The sequence below is a fragment of the Anabas testudineus genome, chromosome 15, assembly GCF_900324465.2.
Source record: "Anabas testudineus chromosome 15, fAnaTes1.2, whole genome shotgun sequence".
NCBI classification, from domain to species: domain Eukaryota; kingdom Metazoa; phylum Chordata; class Actinopteri; order Anabantiformes; family Anabantidae; genus Anabas; species Anabas testudineus.
In genome coordinates this window covers 5,683,859-5,701,558 of record NC_046624.1, presented here as the reverse complement: position 1 = coordinate 5,701,558, position 17,700 = coordinate 5,683,859, and the positions used below count along the sequence as shown (strand labels likewise).

Sequence of the window (17,700 nt, the reverse complement as noted above, 5' to 3'; positions counted from 1 at the left end):
GTGTGTGTGTGTGTGTGTGTGTGTGTGTGTGTGTGTTATAGATAGAGAAGCTCCCACCCCCTCCTGTGGTGCAGAGGGGGATGAAACTTTGCAGAGATGAAATATCTGCAGTGAAGTGTTTCAACTCAGTATTCATCCCTGGACTCATCCAGGGACGGTAAAACTCTCTTCAAGTGGAGCAAGGTGTGTGCGAGCGAGTCTGCGACTGTGCTGCACGTTCTTGTATTTGGTACATACATTTATTATTTGTGTTTTATTGGCATGAGCAGGGTTGCTTTCGGTTCTTGCCGCACTCCCTGTGTGTGTGTATGTGTGTTTGCTTACGTGACATAAGTTCCCATGAACAATCGGGCATGCTGTGGGTGTCGACAGGTTTGGAAAAGGGTCAGGGTTAGGTCAGTGGGGTGAGAGAGGGGGTGGGGATGTGTGGGATTTGGGACCAAGAGAGCAAAGCGGAAGGGGAGGTGAGGACGCAGCAGCAGGAGGAGTTGATGGAGTGGGACAGATGGAGAGAGCAGAGATAAGAAAATGATGAAGGCAGAACTAACACGTGCATGCTTTCTTTATTCAGATGCACCATTTGGACAGATTCCTTCTCCTGTTTTTTCTTTCCTCTGTGCTTGATCCCCCCCCTCTTCCATCTCCCCTTTCTTCCCACACCTCTATTAGCAGTGCATGCGTATTATCTCTCTATGAAGCTATAATGTGCTGACAAAGAGTTCAACCAGTCTGTGTGTGTGTGTGTGTGTGAGTGTTTAGGTACGCTCCAGGTGTTACTGCTACTGCTGTTGCTACGTCATAGTCGAAGTTATCCACGCCTGCCGGCTTCCCAGCAGATGCCTACACTGCTTTGTGTTCCAGTAGTTAGGGCATCTCAGACTCTCTAGAATTAAACAATAAATAAAAAGCTGAAGCTAGTAATAATGTGGAAGCAAAGGCCTCCGGTGTGGAAAACCTTGTCGTAAAAAGGTAGCAGTGACAGCCCCCATCCATCAACACAGGAGCTCCACCTCTTATCAGACCACACACTCAGTCCTAGGTGGCAAAGGAGGGGTTAATTATTTCCGGAATGAAGGAAAGTGAGACAGAGAGAGAAAAGACAGCACCGGATCTGTACCTGCACCTATGTCTTCTTGCCCAGGGGGAACATTTAGAGGCTTGCACACATGCCTCGGCCACTGGCTTGTGGCAAAATGACTTTCCCTTCTTACTGAGATTAGAGTGTGTGTGTGTGTGTGTGTGTGTGTGTGTGTGTGTGTGCTTTACATTTAAAGCACATGTAGGGCATATAATCGGAGTGGGTCTCTGTTGAAAAGGTGTGCTGAGGTACAGGAAAGGCTGGGAGTGCCACCGCCTCCATAATTACACCTATCAGCCTTCAGCTCCACACTGCACATGTACTACGTTTAGCACTGGAGTTTCCATATGCTTTTCCATTGTTGCTGCTTACCCTCCTTAAATCTTTCTAATCCCTCTCCTTTTTTTGCCTTTTCCTTCAGTTTCCCCCGAAGAAAACACACACACACACACACACACACACACACACACACACACACACACACACACACCATTTAAGACATTTTTGTACTGCAATAAAGAAGAAAACTTTCTTCCAGTTCTTTCTCACAGCTCAAAGTGAGCAGAGTGTTGAGATCTGTCCGTGTCTGAGCTGAGTGAATGTACACGCTTGTGCATGAATGTGTGTTCTGCAAGAGCCTCTGGGTGAATGGATTTGGCCGTGGTGCATATGGTAAAAGACAACTTGTATTTCAGTCAGGTTTTCCCCCTTTTAGCTCAACATTCGGTCTCAGTCTAGAGTTTGCATTGATATGGATAAAATCCATCCTAATGCAGAATCCTCAAAAATCCCTGTAATCTATTGGACATTCACCTTGTTCTCTTGGTGCAGTTGTACAAGTTAGAGGACACGGCGTACACACATGCACTCACAGGCGGACTTGGATTTGCTCCCAGAAGGAAAGGTTTTATACACTTTGGAGTCAAGCAGAGTTTCGTACTCTCTGCTTTGGCTGTCAGATCTTGTGCAGGGGTTGTAGATCCTCCATGGCCATGTTATGAAAGAGAGAGATGGAAAACAGAAGATTCAAAATACAGCCAGGTCAAGATTTCTGAAGCTTAGGCACAGAGTCGAAGCCAAAAACAAAAGTCCCCCCTCCCCCTTTTCTCCCTTCCCCTGCCTGACAACTGCTTCCGTGCTGGACCTTTCTGGCTGCTTTCCTTTCTGACGGGCAGACGTGCTGGAGTTTTATAACTTTAATTTAGGCTGAAGAGATCTGTCTATACTGCTCCTACTCACCCACACACACTTGGCAACTTGGCATCTACGCTAAACGCGAGGGGGTGTTTGTGGGGAGGGTGGTTAAATGTAAGCGATGTCCAATTCTCCCCTGCTCACAATACATCGTTTTTAGTTTTTTTCCTCAACACATGCTGCTTTGGCCGTAACTGCATGCTCTGAATCTGTAAGTGCCAATCACACTGCACACTTGGTATCAAAACAGTGGTATTTTCTAAGGGCTCCATTTGAAAGGATTGGGGGTTTGTGGTAACGACATGTTGGTGTGACAGCTTCAAAAATGGGCCTCCTCTTTTCTGTATTGCTCCTCCTGCATAATTTAATTTAAGTGCATCCACTGGGGGGATATATGGTGTTTTTGTTTCGTACACTATGGCTTATTACTTCCTCTCTCACCTCTTTTTCCTCCTTCTTGTGCACCCTCTCCTTCCTCCAACCTGTCCTTTCCCATCTTTACCCCCTCCCAACAACCTCTTCCCCCTCCTCCCCTCATTCGCTCTGCAGAGGCATCAAACAAATACCAAATTTCTAAGCCCACGGTGTGCTCAGTGCACCCAGGGGAGGTGCTGAAGCTGAGCTGCCCTCTGCCGGCGACGGGGACCATCACCTGGACCAAAGACGGCAGCTCTCTGGGCACCAACAACCGCACACTGATAGAGCAGGAGGTGCTGCAGATCCGTGATGCCACGCCCAAGGATTCGGGCCTGTACGCCTGCACCAGTGTGGGCAAAGACACGGTCTGCTTCATAGTGAATGTCACAGGTGAGTCAGGGATCAGGCAGGAGAGGATGCAGTTGAGGACAGTACATGGAGTTTGGAGATGTAGAGTTGGGCAGGTTTTGTCCACAAAGAGGCCATGGAGTAAATGTAGTCAGCCTGAAATGTTTGTTCCTGATCAACTCTGGGGTCTAGTGAGTGTGTGTGTGTGTGTACGACTTCAGTAGCATACAACTACATTTATCAAACAATGACCCCATTCTTGCAATTCCTTTGCATTTTATTATCTGCAAATTTGCAAGAATTTGACACCCTGAACATTTTCTACGTACTATACTGTATGTGTGTGTGCGTGTGTGTGTGTATGGGTGGAAAGGTGGCTGTAACCGTGGTTACTCTGTGCAGATGCCATCTCGTCGGGGGATGATGAGGACGATACAGAGCGGTCGGAGGATACTGGGGCAGACGGAGAGCAGTTAAGTGAGTATTAGAGAAATGAAAGGAGGGATGAATTCGTTGTCATGCACTACACTAACCAGATTCCATAGATCAGACATCCTTGAACAAGACACATAAAGCAAAGACTAAAGGTCTGTGCACCCGTCTGTCGTACCCTGTTCTATCTCTAAAGTTTCTTTCTCTCAGCTGTTAAATGAGTCAGCATGCTATGATGATGCTCTAGCTGTTTTATGTGTGGTGATTCAGTGATGATGTCACAGTGCAAAAAGGATGTCATAGGTAAGATATGTGATCTGACATTTGTGGAATTTAGAAATTTGCAGATGCCAATTTTGGACATGTCAAAGCAGCGTGCCTCTCCATATCTAATTCTTAAGAATTCCTAATTACATCCCTGACTTGTGGCAGCCAAACACTAAAGTCTTAATCCCTAAGTGAAATAATCTGCTTGGCTTTGTCAGTGTTTATTAACACAGTTTCGACTTTGTGATTATGATTAAGCTCAGAGAGAAGGCGGCTTATCTCACCAAAACTCAGGTCAGCTCACTTATGCTGTTTTATATGTTAGCAATCTGGTCCGGACTAAACTAAACTGTGAGACTTCAGAGTATTTGTGGTCTATTGTTTGTGTGTATGTGTGTGTCTCCTGGGCTAGGTGCTCCAGGGAATGCAGAGATTCCTGACATTCCTTTAGCTTGTATCTATCAGGTAGTCAGGCTTCATGGAGCCAGCCAGCCAACCAGCCAGTCAGTCAGCCAGTCAGTCAGCTGGGCTCATCCATTATGAAAGATCCCCATCTGGACCCAGTTAGCCACCTGAAGGGCCTGTGTGTTTGTGTGTGTATGAGAAGAGAAAGTTGTCTATACAAGTATCTGGGTTAGTATTGTGTTCATGTAGCCACATGCTCACATGCACAAATTCACATACACGTACGCTTAGAAAATTGGGGGGGGGGGGGGGGGGGGGGGTGGCTGGAGTAAAGACGAGGGCTTCCACATCTTGTTAAAATTCTCCACACGCATTGGGTCTCACTGTGAGTCCTCCTCCTCCACTTTTGGGCTGACTGTAATTGCCTGAAATACATTAAATATGGGGGAGAGGGAAAAAAAAAAACTCAGCAAGAGGAAAAAATGGGGGAGAGGGAAACGATCCAGCCATTCTGGAGGTAATAAGCTGTTTGAAAACAAAGGGAAAGCTGTTCTGGCAGTACAGTTGCATTTTCTCACTGCGTGTGTTTGTGAAAATTCAAAACCAAGATTATTATTAAAAGAAAGAGGGAAGAAGAGGAGAGGGGAAAATAGGCAGAAGGAGGGGGGGTTTGCTGGACCAGTACCAGCACTTCTCTGAGCATGGCGTGGAGACTTGGCCTCGGGCCGAGGACTGGGGGGGGGGGGGGAGTTGGTGGTGGGTGCATGTAGGCGTGGGAGGGAATGAGAGCGGAGAGTGTGGGGCGTAGCTTTGCATTCGTGGCTTTTTTTTTCTTCTTTCTTCTAGAGCACTCAGAATGGGTTGGGCATGAGCCCACTGCAAAACAGAGCGTTTTTAGTCTTTGTACAGAAGAGGTGAACGACATAAGCCGGTGAAAAAGCTAAAAAAAAAAGGGGGAGAGGCCAGCGGATGGTGTTGTTGTTTTGCCTTCTTCTTTCTGTTGCTGTCTCTGTCTCTGTCCTTTTGCTGACTTATTTTTTTTTTTACATCACTCATTGTGAGTGTATTCCTCTTTAGTTAAAGCTGCAGATGTTGTGATTTTTATGGACGAACAAACCTGTCTCATCAGCATAATATAGGAGCCAGCGGTTTTTCTAACATCAGACTTATTAGATTTTACTGATTTCCTGATATATGTTGTTTTGAGTAATGACGTAAAAAAGGTAATTAATCAGTAAAAATGTATTTGTGCAAAAAAATTAATAAAGTTGTATGTTTCTATTATAAATGTGTGTAAACCGATTACATGATGAAGACGAAGTCATCACCCCTAGAGAAAAGTTAAGCTTTTATTGAGAATAAAAGCAACTAAACTCAGTTTACATGTCAAATTAAGTAGTGTGATCTTATATTTTACAATATATGGTAACTAGTGAAACAGGACACTGATGGATTTAGCTCTCAGAAGGAACCTAGAGAGCTTGGAGAGAAAAAAAATTCTTGACTCAGAGCACAGGAGTTAGATAACCTCAGCTTACCCCAGGTCATCTTAGGATAAACAGCCGTGAGTGGGGATCCGGATGCACTTTGGGGGCGGCGGGAGTTCCTGGAGGCTACAGCAGTTGAGCCAGTGAAAGTTTGGCATCCTCTGGAGAGAGGTCTGAGGGTTGTCTCGTTTGAAGTGCTGCCCTTTCGGACAGAGAGCATGGGAAACAGGACTGCTCACCTTTTATGTCCCAACCTCATCCTCCGACCCAGCTGCCAGTTTGAGTTGAGACATAGTTTTGGACAGACAGCCTCGTGATGGGCAAGTCTCCACCTAATCTGTCTCTGTCTAAAGGGACAGAGTGATGACAGGTGAGAGTGAGCAGAGAGTAATGGAGGGCATTGAGAGGTGAAGATTCAGGAAGATAAATGCAGATTGCGAGAGTGAAGAGGAAGAAGAAAGAGGAGGGGGGGATGACTAATTATAGTTGGACCACTTAACATATTCATCCATTCAGGAAGGAAGAGCACAGTTTACTAACTTTACTATACAAGTATGCGCAACTCCGATTGTGCGTGCCAGAGAAAATGAAGGGAGGTGCAGATTGGAGTATGCAGATTAGAAAACGAGTCGGGGGAAGGGTACTTAAAGAAGGACATAAGTCAGTAGTGGTCTGTATAAATATCTGGATACTCCCTGTGTTGCTTGTACTCTTAATTTACAGAGAGGAAGTGATGGTGTGGACCGTTTGGTTTGTTGTTTGACTTTGAGTTGTTCTTTCCCTCTGAGCCCCATCTGCTTAGGCAATCACACTCCCAGGTGCAGAGCGAACGGGCGGGAGGGGGGCTCAGAGAAAAATCCAGCTGACTGAGACTCAAAAAATAGGGAAAAACAAGAGAACCAAGAATGGACGAATGACAAGGAAGGTGACAGGTTTCAGTAGGAGGCATGGTAACAGTTTGCCGTCGATAAAATCTGGACAGAAGTTTGTGTTGAGAACTTGGAAATCCTTTGTTAAACATTTATTTTCTCCACTGATGGCACATAATGATTTTCCAAGGGTGATAAGCATCCCTTGCCGTGCCGTTCATATCTAGCCAAGTGACAGCCACATAAACAGAGGAACTATGGTAATTGGAGGAAGTGGAGGGAGAGAAAAAAAGCTGCTAAGTGGAATAAGATGAAATTGAATGTGATGGTCTAGTTACCCTCTTGGCAACGCCCAGGCACATTCCCCCCTCAGAGCTGATGTTTTTTTTTCCTTCTGTAACACCCCACTGAGCTTACAGGGAAAGTGTGTGTTTTTATTTAACTATATGTGCGTGGAGCTGGCGGGTCAGCCAGTACTGCCGGGGGTGTGGGGGCGTCTCTGGGAGTTATAGGAACAGTTCAGGTTTGGCTCCTCTGCAGTCACGCTCCCCATGTATATCTCCCTGAGCCACTCCAAGGCCCTCAAGCCAAACTGCTAATGCTGCGGTCATGGTTTAGGAAGTCTCACCCTAACTGAACACCAACTGTTCTCTGGTTGCAGGGGCTCCATTTTGGACCTCGTCAGCAAAGATGGAGAAGAAGCTGCACGCCGTGCCAGCTGCCAACACAGTCAAGTTCCGCTGTGCTGCAGGAGGCAACCCCCGGCCCACGCTGCGCTGGCTTAAAAACAGCAGGCCTTTCCGCCAAGAGGACCGCATGGGCGGCTATAAGGTAGGACAGAGAGTAGCATATTGTGCTTTTTATTACGAATGTCAACTCACTGCCCTGTCTTGCTTTTTACTGCTTTTACTTCTGGAGATAGTTAGTAAATGTATTTACAGGGGATATCCAGCCTCCTCCGTCAAAGCATTCTCTGGCCGTCCTTTCACCCCTTTTCCACCCTTCGCTGGAGTGACGAGAAGAGAGTAGACAGAGGAAACGAGGGCAGGGTTTCTGGTGTGAAATTGGAATTGCTCATCCGTGCGCCTCCTCTCACCAGGAGACTTTGCAGAGTCTCTCACTGTAACTCAAAATGGTTCTTTACTCCCAACAATTAGAAACACAAGCCCGGGACTTAAGGGTTAAATGCCCCCAGACAGTAATGTATAGAGAAAGTAGGTAGCGTCAAGGTTGAAGTGAGCTGGGAATGCTGAGGTAACTCAATCAGGGAGAACAGGTCCCACTGGCTTTGGTTGGAGACTAGTATGTGATTCCAGGATGTGATTCTATTGTGATGAAATGTGATTTACAAACAGTTTCCTAGGACCGGTTAAAGTTTAAACTAAAGGAGCTGATTATACTGTACAGATTTAAGTTCTCTGTTTACACATTAAGTGTATCGGACGCCAGTCGCACATTCCCTGATTCTGAGAAGGAGAACCAGCAAATATAGATATTTTAGTGGTCATCACTTTGAGTAGTTGACACTGAGTATGACTTTGTAAGCACAGTACTTATAGTCTCTGTGTTTAACTTGTAAAATTGCCTCTTACACTAGTCCTGTTATTTGGCAATACAGTGTCCGAGTTGATTTATGTGTGCTGAAAATACCTGATTGTGTATGTCATGGAAAAGTAAAGCTGGTGTATTTGTGTTTTATTTCTTCTTTGTATAAGAAATCCTGAAAACAGCTCCAGCCAGACTAAATAGGAAGAATTCCTCTCCTTGTCGTGGAGTCTGTTTGAATTGCAGCTTAGCTATTTTGCTCGTAAATTTCTCGTCGTCTCTCCGAGCAGGCAGCATTTACTACACATGCCAGAGCCGTAGTAGAGTACGAGTTTAAACAGTTAATGAAATGAATTGAATTGTGAAATAATCCAGTGATGCTGGATGAGTCTGAGGTTCCCGGTTAATGACTGACGACTTATGAGGAAACACGCCTCCTTGCCAGGAAAGTCCGGAGGCAGATTATTTTGATGTAGCTGCTAATGTCGCTCCTTTTTGACCCTCAGCAGGTTCATTACAGCATGAACAAAAAAAACAACAAAAAAAAAAAAAACAGCCACGGTGTGATGGAACTGATACAGTCAGGCTCTTAGATACACACTGTGGCCAGCTCACTTCTCTCTTCTTGTCAACAAATGTTGGACAAAAGCTGTATCTGAGCCCAGCCCTGTGGCATAATCTCTTCATTGTGTGAAATGTAGGCCTGGACAAGCAGTAGCTACATTCTGCAGACGGAAACACTATTGTTGTCTCACACCTGTGGATTCCACACACAAGCGAAACTATTTTTACAAATTAGGAATAACTGCACCCAGGGTGGGGTTTACTACAGAGAAGAATTGGATGATTACAGGGAAGCACCAGTGTTTGACCTTTCTAAATGTGTATTCAGTTGCATGTTATCCACTTCTTTGTAAAATCTAGTGTTCAAGAAATAATTTAACAAGGAGTCGATGTAAAGAAATATGGAGAGCATGTTGGTGTTGTAGAGTCGATCTAGTGGCAGCCTTGTGATTGTTCTTCAGCACACTGCACCAGCCCTCGTCTTGCAATCTTCCAACTAAATCTCCTCTCATCGTTTTCTTTCGTTCATTTTTCTCATTCAGCACTATTCGTGCTTTGTTTTCTGTTAATGGCACATTCACACCTCTATGCTTATTATACAGTATGCGTATCAGTGGGTGTGTGTGTGTTTGTGTGTTTCCTTCCACTCATAACAAGAAAACGCTGCCTCTCATATGCAGGTGCGGAGCCAGCACTGGACCCTGATCATGGAGAGCGTGGTGCCGTCAGATAAGGGCAACTACACCTGCCTGGTGGAGAATGAATTTGGATCCATCAACCACACCTACACTTTGGATGTAGTAGGTCAGTACCCCGCACAAAAAACACACGCGCTGACTCACACCTGAAACTCAGAGTGCACCTGTGAGACCAATAAAGGAGGAGTAGGAGGATGGGGGAGAAGGAGGCGGAGGCCAGTGGAGAGAGTTCTCACAGTGAGGATAGTGTGCATGTGTGTGCCATTTAATTGTCCAGGTGCACTGTGGATGCAGGTGCAGGTCAAGAGGCGCTGCCAAGTTTGTGATACGTAAAGATGCTTGTGTCAAACTGGTTGAATATAGCTTTTATTAATTTATAAATAATAATCATGAATATAACGTTCATGATCAGATTATGTATTTATGATATCCAGTCATGGTGAATATCAGTGTTGTTTAAACTCAGGTACCAAACATTAGCTCGTGATTGTATGTTTTACAGTACAAATTCCAAGCCGCCTCCACTTCTGTTTAAAGGATCATTTCACATATATCACCAAAACTATTTTCCATCGGAACTACTTTTATTGAAGAGCTCGTTCAAGGACTCTTTCAGTGGAATAAGTCTTTTTTTTTTTTTTTTTACATGATTTGAGCACCACAACTTTGGCTAGTAAAACAGCCAAGCTTGTAGTGGTATTGCGCACTATCCCTTGTGCAATACCACAAGGGGTAACTGGAAAAATCTGTTCGTATGTGTATGATTTGTTTTATCTGACCTTTTAAGGTCAGCTCACGTATGCTGGCGACTTAAACCGGATGCAGATGATTATTTAGCGTCACTGTCTCAGGACACAGAGTGCTGGCCTCAGCGCTATTACATTGAGTTCAGACCCAACTCAGTCAACCCTCTCTTTGACCTTTGGAACGCAGAAAGCAGAAAGTGTTTTTCTGCTCTGTTCACAGAATCAATAGACAACGGGAACAACAAGAAAGTGGACTAAAGATAGTAGATCAATGTGTGCGTGTGTGTTTATATCAGAGCATACACTAACTTTGGCCTTAATGTGATGTGGACCTTCTCTCTTTTGGCTTCACTGGAACCATAATACAAACAATATCAATACAGGCAATAAAAAGTTTTTGTGACAGTTATTAGTCGTTAATACGCTGTTAATTCAGTTTGATCAGTTTGATTCATAGAAGAATATTTATGGCCAACTGGTCAGTCCATTTGTCAGCAGCCTGTGCTGTATGTTGATTCACTCCTCTAGTGTCACCATTGTCACCAGTGGACCTACTGTAATTACACACTTCTGTTTTGATTAGCGTCTCCATGGTAATAAGGAGTATTATTTTCAATACATCAGATGGGGATTGATTACCTGAAGGTTTTTGCACAATGAGCCTATAGGCACACAAACACAGGAGGGTACACACACATAGTGACTCCCCAATCCAGGCCCCCTGCTCTGCTCCCCTCTGGAGTTAGCTAAAGCTCTCCTTCAGACTGCATATTTCTGTTTTTTGTTCTGTTTTATTGCAGAGCAGTAAACCCCCTCCATGTCTGGCTCCACAACCACTGCTCCCTGCAACCTCTTGCTTCATTTTGCTCCATTATACTTGGGTGGACAGAGGGAGGAGAGGGGGAGAAAGCGAAAAAGGAGGGGAAACAGAGACAGAAAAGTCTGTTCTTATCAGTCTCTTTTTCCCCCTAAATGACAGGATCAGCCATTAAAACTAAGAGAGACCAGCATTTTCTGGTTCAAACCGGCCTCTGGAGAAAGGGTCACAGTTGCACATCCAGACGCACATGACAAGTAGACACAAATGTCGGCTCTTTCAATCGACACTGTGGCACCCAGTGACCATGCTGCGCTTTGTCGGTATCCCCGTGCCATCCTGTGCCATGCCGCGCTCTTCCTGTGTCTCTACCCCTCCCTGACCCTTAGGGCCCAGTGTGCCAAGCCACCATGTCACCCACAGTTCACTAGTCTCGCATGGGGAACCATGGCACGCCCCTGGTCTGTCTCCTCACATGTCTTTCTGCTTCTGTCCCATCACTACCGCCATCAAATCACCCCACTAATGACTAATGGTCTAATTGATAAATAATTTTTGGTTTTGAAACGGGTCATTGCAGAACATTAAAAAGCACCACAGGGACTGCTCTTTAGTCCAACACGGAAACCATACCCACGGTCTGTTTGCCGTTTTGTCCACCAATCCCTCGTTTCTTTCTGCAGACATAGACAATGTGGCAAAGTTTTTCCAATCATTTCTTTTCCTGTCTTCATTTTCATCTTTCCCTCCGTAAGTGCAGCTTTTTGTGTGTGTGGCCGAGGGACCATAAAGGAGCTATTTCCATACTTGCTCGGGCCCACACACACAGTATTCAATTTTTCTAATTTAAGCAAGAATTGCTCCACTTACCTTTTATCATTTTGGGGTTACTCCATAATCATGATGTTGCCTATTTTCTTGAACCACATAATTATTCTTTCATTTGGACTTGTCAGCAATGAAGCTCTAAGTACCCCAGCAATCCTTTGGGGAGCCCAAAATGAAGGTTGGAAATTCTTTTTTTTTTTAATGGCAGCTCTAAAATCTCCAAAAAAGCTGCCAAAGTTCTTTGTCTTGCCAAATCTTCTCTGTAATTGAACTTATTTCCTCAGCTTTTTACTGTTGCCTTTTGTAGTAAATACTGCATCTGTCACAGCAGATTGTATTTTGTTTGGTAGATTTTACAGGCAGAGCACTATAGATGACAGTGGGAGACATTTAAGTTGATCATCCCTTTCTGGGTGAAAAGGCTTGTGAAAGATGGAGGAGAGAAGAAAAAGAGGGAAAAAGAAAGAGACAATAAACAAGTCGAGGAATGTGCAGGAAGGAGGAGGGAGATGGTGAGAGAGGAATTAAGGGAGGTAATCATCTGATCTGGCAGATTTTAGAAAGATGAAGGAGGAAGATAGGCAGACACACAAAGGTTTGCTAATTCTGTCTCTCGTTTTTAGTCCTTCTTCTTAAACCCAGTCTCTGCCCTTCATCACACAGCCTTAACCTTTGACTATCCCCCAGGAGCCACACTTGATCATACACACAAATGCTCAAATGCATTCACTGCATCTACTGTAAGGTTTGTTTTGGAAAGGCCTCAGAATGAGTGATGTCATTTTGTGTGTGTGTGTGTGTGTGTGTGTGTGTGTGTGTGTGTGTGTGTGTGTGTGTGTGTGTGTGTGTGTGTGTGTGTGATGGCAGTGGATTTTTGCTGTCAGTATGGGGGTTGGTGGATTTCTCAGCGTGGTTGTGAAGGCTGGGTAGTGTTTGAAAGGGGGCATTGTTCATCAGGTCTCGCTCTGTTTGGATTCGTAGGCCAAATGTTTGCTTGTAAAAGAATGCAGATAGTTGGTAGATGAGGGGGTGCTGTAAAGGAATATCGCTTTCATTTATTCACTTAACATTTGTTTGTAGCTTAACCCCTTTTCACGCAAATATATACACTTTTTTCTTTATGGAAGTCCTGTCCCCACCTCTTCTGTTTTTTGTTTTTTTTTATATTTCTGACATAAGAAAAAGCCAGTGCAGAACATTCACTCTCACAGTATGTGAGGTTCTGCTTTTGCAAAGATAAACAGTATGCACGGGCTAGGTTTTTGAGACATCCTAAAAGGAGCTTTTCCCTCGCTCTCAACAGAACGATCTCCTCACCGGCCTATTCTTCAGGCTGGTCTACCTGCCAACACCACCGTGCGTGTTGGAGAGGACGCCCGCTTCGTCTGCAAGGTCTACAGTGACGCACAACCTCACATCCAGTGGCTGAAACACATCACTCAGAACGGCAGTCGCTACGGCCCTGATGGACTTCCCTATGTCCGAGTGCTCAAGGTAAATCCCGGCGCTTCCTCCTTTAGGTGTTATTTCCTGGATTAGAAGCAGCTCTTCTCTCTTTTTTCATTAGTTGCAGGTGTTTCGGATGAATTTCAAAGCTCATGTAATAAACACTGTATTTCTTCCCTCATGAACTGATAGATCTTTACTGTCCTGGCCCTTGGTGCTGATTCCCGCCCTCTATCCTGCACATCCACAAACAATAGCTGTAGTCATGATGTTTGCACGTCTTAATTCAACTTTTTGGTGTGATTTTACCTGTTCATGTCTAAGTATGTGTATGTGTGGATTTCAGCGTTCAGGCATTAACAGCTCAGACGTGGAGATGCTCACGCTCACCAATGTGACGGAGGACGATGCTGGAGAGTATATCTGTAAAGTGTCCAATTATATAGGCGAGGCCAGCCAGTCGGGCTGGCTGACTGTCATCCCAGGTAACCCTTGAGACCTGACCCCACCTACCCTCCCTCCTTCCCCCTGGTGTGGTTTGCTCCCAACCTGTTCTGATGGTCCTCCTGGTGGTCTCTTGGTGGTCCTGGGGTTCACAGACCTTTTCTTCCCTAATATAAGACCCTTGTGTTTCAGCTGCTGAGACTGGTGCAGCCATGGAAGCACTGGTGGGACCTGCATACCTAGACACTGTATTTGTCACAGCTAGCATCTCACTTTGTCTTCTCTTCTACTTTTTTCAATCTCTTTCTGTCCTGCAAGCTGTGTCAAGATGGTCTATGGTGTTGCAGTACAGTGCTCTCCATGCTCTCTGTGTTTGTGCATGTGTTCAAGGTTTAGTCTGGCCTCTTTTAGCAGGTCGTGTTGGTGACGGGAACCTTCTGGGTTTTTATTTTTGGTGTATTGGTGTACATTTCCCATGTTTTGGTGACATCCTGGGCTCTGTCTGTGCCTTTATTTATGAAACCTCCTCCTCTTCATTCCCAATGGATTCTCCCAAGATCCTTTGCTCTAGATGCAACCGCCACGATGGATGCCATCCAGCAATTCATTTCTCTCTTGGTGTTGTGGGTCTCATTTTTTTTTACTCTTTCTCTCTGTCCTCCCCCCATCTTTCTCTTTGACCCTCCACTCTTATCTTTGACCCTTCCTTTCTTCTTCCCCTCCTCTGCTTCCATTTCCTCCTCTTCTCCTCTCCCAGACCGCAGGTGTTAACACCACAGATAAGGAGATAGAAGTTCTCTACTTGCCCAATGTAACATTTGAAGATGCTGGGGAGTATACGTGCTTGGCGGGTAATTCTATTGGGATCTCCTATCACACTGCTGTGTTGACGGTGCTTCCAGGTATATACACTTGTATACTGTTTTTCATTCTTTCTAAAATTGGTTGGATTGTGTCATTTCAGTCTATTAAAGGCAACTCCTCCCAACACAGTCTGAGGTGCACACACCAAATATCAGTTTACAGTGACAAACCAGTATGGTCAACATTTAAAACAATTCAGTGAAAAAGCAGGGATCATATATTCTATAATATCATTTGGACTGGCGAGCTGTTGAAAGCTCTGTGCAGATAACAAGAGCATTTTGCAGACAACTCATTATAACTCTGAGACGGAAGTGGAGCTCCCAGAGCAACTTGAGTGTCTCTAGACACCAAAAGGAGGGGAGGGTTTGCCTCTTTTCCTTCTGTTAGATCTCTCTTCTGCTCCATGGGGAAAGCCTTTTCAGTGCCACACTTTGGTTCTGCATGCACATGTATTTAACTTACAACATTTTCCCCACCCCTTTCCCGGCTCTGATAATTTCCTACTTTGAAGATCTTCATTTCTCCTTGAAATAAAGATCGAAAGGCAAAGCTCAACAGCCGCTTCAAGTTGGCTTGACTTTCTAAGTTATCAGGGCCAAACCTCTCTGCCTCCACACATTGTGTGACTCATGCATGTGAATGTTTGTCTTTCTGTGTGTATTCTCATCTATCAACTTGTTTTATCCTATTTTTGTCCATTGCTGTATGTCTGGTCTGTAATTATACATACCAAAGCATCAGATATATAAAACGTAGTGTCACTGCATACAAAAGTTCACTCCAGGCCAAACAGATACGTTTTCCTGTACAAGTTACAGAAAAAAGTAGGGTGGGCAGTACATGAGCCAATGAGATTGTTTGCAGGCCTTGACAGACAACTAGTATGAACCTTCACTTAATGTAGTAATGAAGTAATAGTTTTGTCTTTAAACAGTACAGAATAGTGATCACAGCCGAACTACTTCCTCTGGGACTAATATATAATATTTACTGTTTTCTGAATGTCCTATATCTGAACTAATGGTGCCGCAGAGACTGTGGCCTCTGTGTATGCACTGTGGTTTTTGAACCAGAAGATACAAGGCAGACAGGAGAAATGTTCCTACATGTATCTGTACCTGCAGCTGGTTGACAGGCTGCTCATGGCTGTGCTGCAAGCCATGTTTGTGGTCTGCAGGGCTATGCATTATGGAACAGTCCATTTTTATAAAGCACAAACACACACACACACACACACACACACACACACACAAGCTACTTATTTCCTCGACAGGAAGTTCAGCCTGGATACAGTCATGAAAGCACTGTTCTCCCTCGTTCGTGATCCTAAGTGAAGCGCATGTTGTTCCATGCTCGTGGGTGGGTGGGTGAGGGGGGGGTGTTTGTACTCGCGTGTCTCCAACATTAGCACAGAATCCAGACATACGCACACCTGGTTGTACTGGCGGATTGAAGATTTAAAATCTGTTTAGACTGTTAAGCCCTGCCTGGGCCTGAAAAGTAGGCGTGCTGATGCTACAAAATCATTTCTGTTGAGTTTGCCTGTCGATGGTGATTACATTTACACAAGTCATCTCCAGAGCATCTGTCTCTGTGTTTACCTGAGTGATACCCACATGTTTCTATTTAATTCTCAAATGAAGAAAGTGCTTGTATGTCACGCATACGTGTGTGTGTGTGTGTGTGTGAGAGAGTTTTCCTCCAACTTTTCCTCGCCTGACCTCCATCTCACTGCCCCCCCTCCTTTATTTTCCTCAGCCCTCGAGAAATCCCCAGGGCCCATATCCCCAGATTATGTGGAGATTGCAATATACTGCGTGGGAGTCTTCCTCATCGCCTGCATGGTGGGCATCGTGGTGGTGTGCCGCATGAGGAACACTGCAAAGAAACCAGACTTTGGTGGCCAACCAGCAGTGCACAAACTGAGCAAACAGATCCCTCTGCGCCGCCAGGTAACAGAAAGTAGATAAAGAGTTCTAAAGGCATCTAACACCCCTAGAGGAGAAAGACACACACTGCAGACATGCTGTAAAATGACAGACATTAAACTTATTTCCATAATACTGAAAAATATAATAAAAAATGTATTGTTCATTATTTTATTTAAATGCTTATTTTTTGCAGTTAATATAGAAAAAATACACATACATAAAAGGTTATTTGAAACAATCTACTCCTCATTTAGAAGGCATCCTTTTCTGAGCACTGCTAAGTGAAACTGCAGTCAGAGTTTTTTTTTTTTTTTTTTTTTTTTGTGTGTGTGTGTGTGTGTGTGAGCCATCCTTTCCCTCAAGGGAAACCAAAAGCTATGCTCCAAAAAAGCATTGGCTTACATTCTGCAGAGAGACTGATTCCTGTGTCAAGGTAAGGTTAGGGTGGCGAGAGGAGAGATGAGGCCTGGGGACAGCGGTGAGGCTGAGTGGTTAATACACATTCATCAAAATGACTGCTGCTGCTCACTGAAATGTAATCTCCGACCTTTAGGTGGACTCTGCTGTAATTTTAAACCGTTAATCACAGAAGAATATATTGATATTAATGTGCCATGCTTACCATCATAGATGGTAATTTCAGTAAAAGACACACACACATTTACACACATGCACACAACTACCTGCTCTCCTCTAACGATGTCTTGGAACTTTATCTGACCTATGAACCTAGACTTCGGTGATCAGCCAATCTTTCTTCATCAATAGGTATCAGCAGACTCAAGCTCTTCCATGAACTCCAATACGCCGCTGGTACGCATCACAACACGGCGGAGCTCTGCGCACGATGAGCCAATACCTGAGTACGATCTTCCCGAGGATCCACGCTGGGAGTTTGCCCGAGACAGGTGAGGACTTTTTTTCGAAGTAAATATTATAAACAAGTGAAACTACGATATGTGGAGAATTTCTACTTAAGAACATAACATTTAGTGATTCTGCTAGTTTTACTACTAAGATTGATGTTTTGAATTCAAAATGCTCAACATGACCAGGTCCTAATTGCAAGTCCTACCATTTTGCAAAATGCACAATTATGTAAATCTAATTTAGTGCCTGCATAAAACATAAAAAGCATTTAAAATGCTGTGCAGTACTCTGAAAGAGATACTCATGAAAGCATGTAGAAATGTTTTTAGTTCTATATCTTTGCCTCTTGTTTTTAATGTTTATATCACTATCTTTGGCTAACAGGGCGGATTACAGTAGGCGATAACACCAACACTACAACACAATGACCGTCTGTCTAATTGTATC

At 44.4% G+C, this 17,700-nt stretch overlaps 1 protein-coding gene across 5 annotated transcripts in view; it reads left to right on the top strand.

Annotated features, from left to right (window-relative positions):
* fgfr2 (fibroblast growth factor receptor 2) overlaps positions 1-17,700 on the top strand; it is a 35,859-nt gene that overhangs the window by 6,849 nt on the left and 11,310 nt on the right. The window contains exons 3-10 of one of the 5 annotated variants that reach the window (XM_026356011.1): positions 2,822-3,079; positions 3,440-3,514; positions 7,159-7,328; positions 9,287-9,410; positions 12,999-13,189; positions 14,343-14,487; positions 16,211-16,404; positions 17,152-17,291. In XM_026356011.1, coding sequence (XP_026211796.1) covers positions 2,822-3,079; positions 3,440-3,514; positions 7,159-7,328; positions 9,287-9,410; positions 12,999-13,189; positions 14,343-14,487; positions 16,211-16,404; positions 17,152-17,291 — 1,297 coding nt within the window. Of the gene's footprint in view, positions 1-2,821; positions 3,080-3,439; positions 3,515-7,158; positions 7,329-9,286; positions 9,411-12,998; positions 13,190-13,487; positions 13,627-14,342; positions 14,488-16,210; positions 16,411-17,151; positions 17,292-17,700 lie in introns of all 5 variants that reach the window. The other 4 variants (XM_026356009.1, XM_026356010.1, XM_026356013.1 and 1 more) reach the window with 4 other exon arrangements.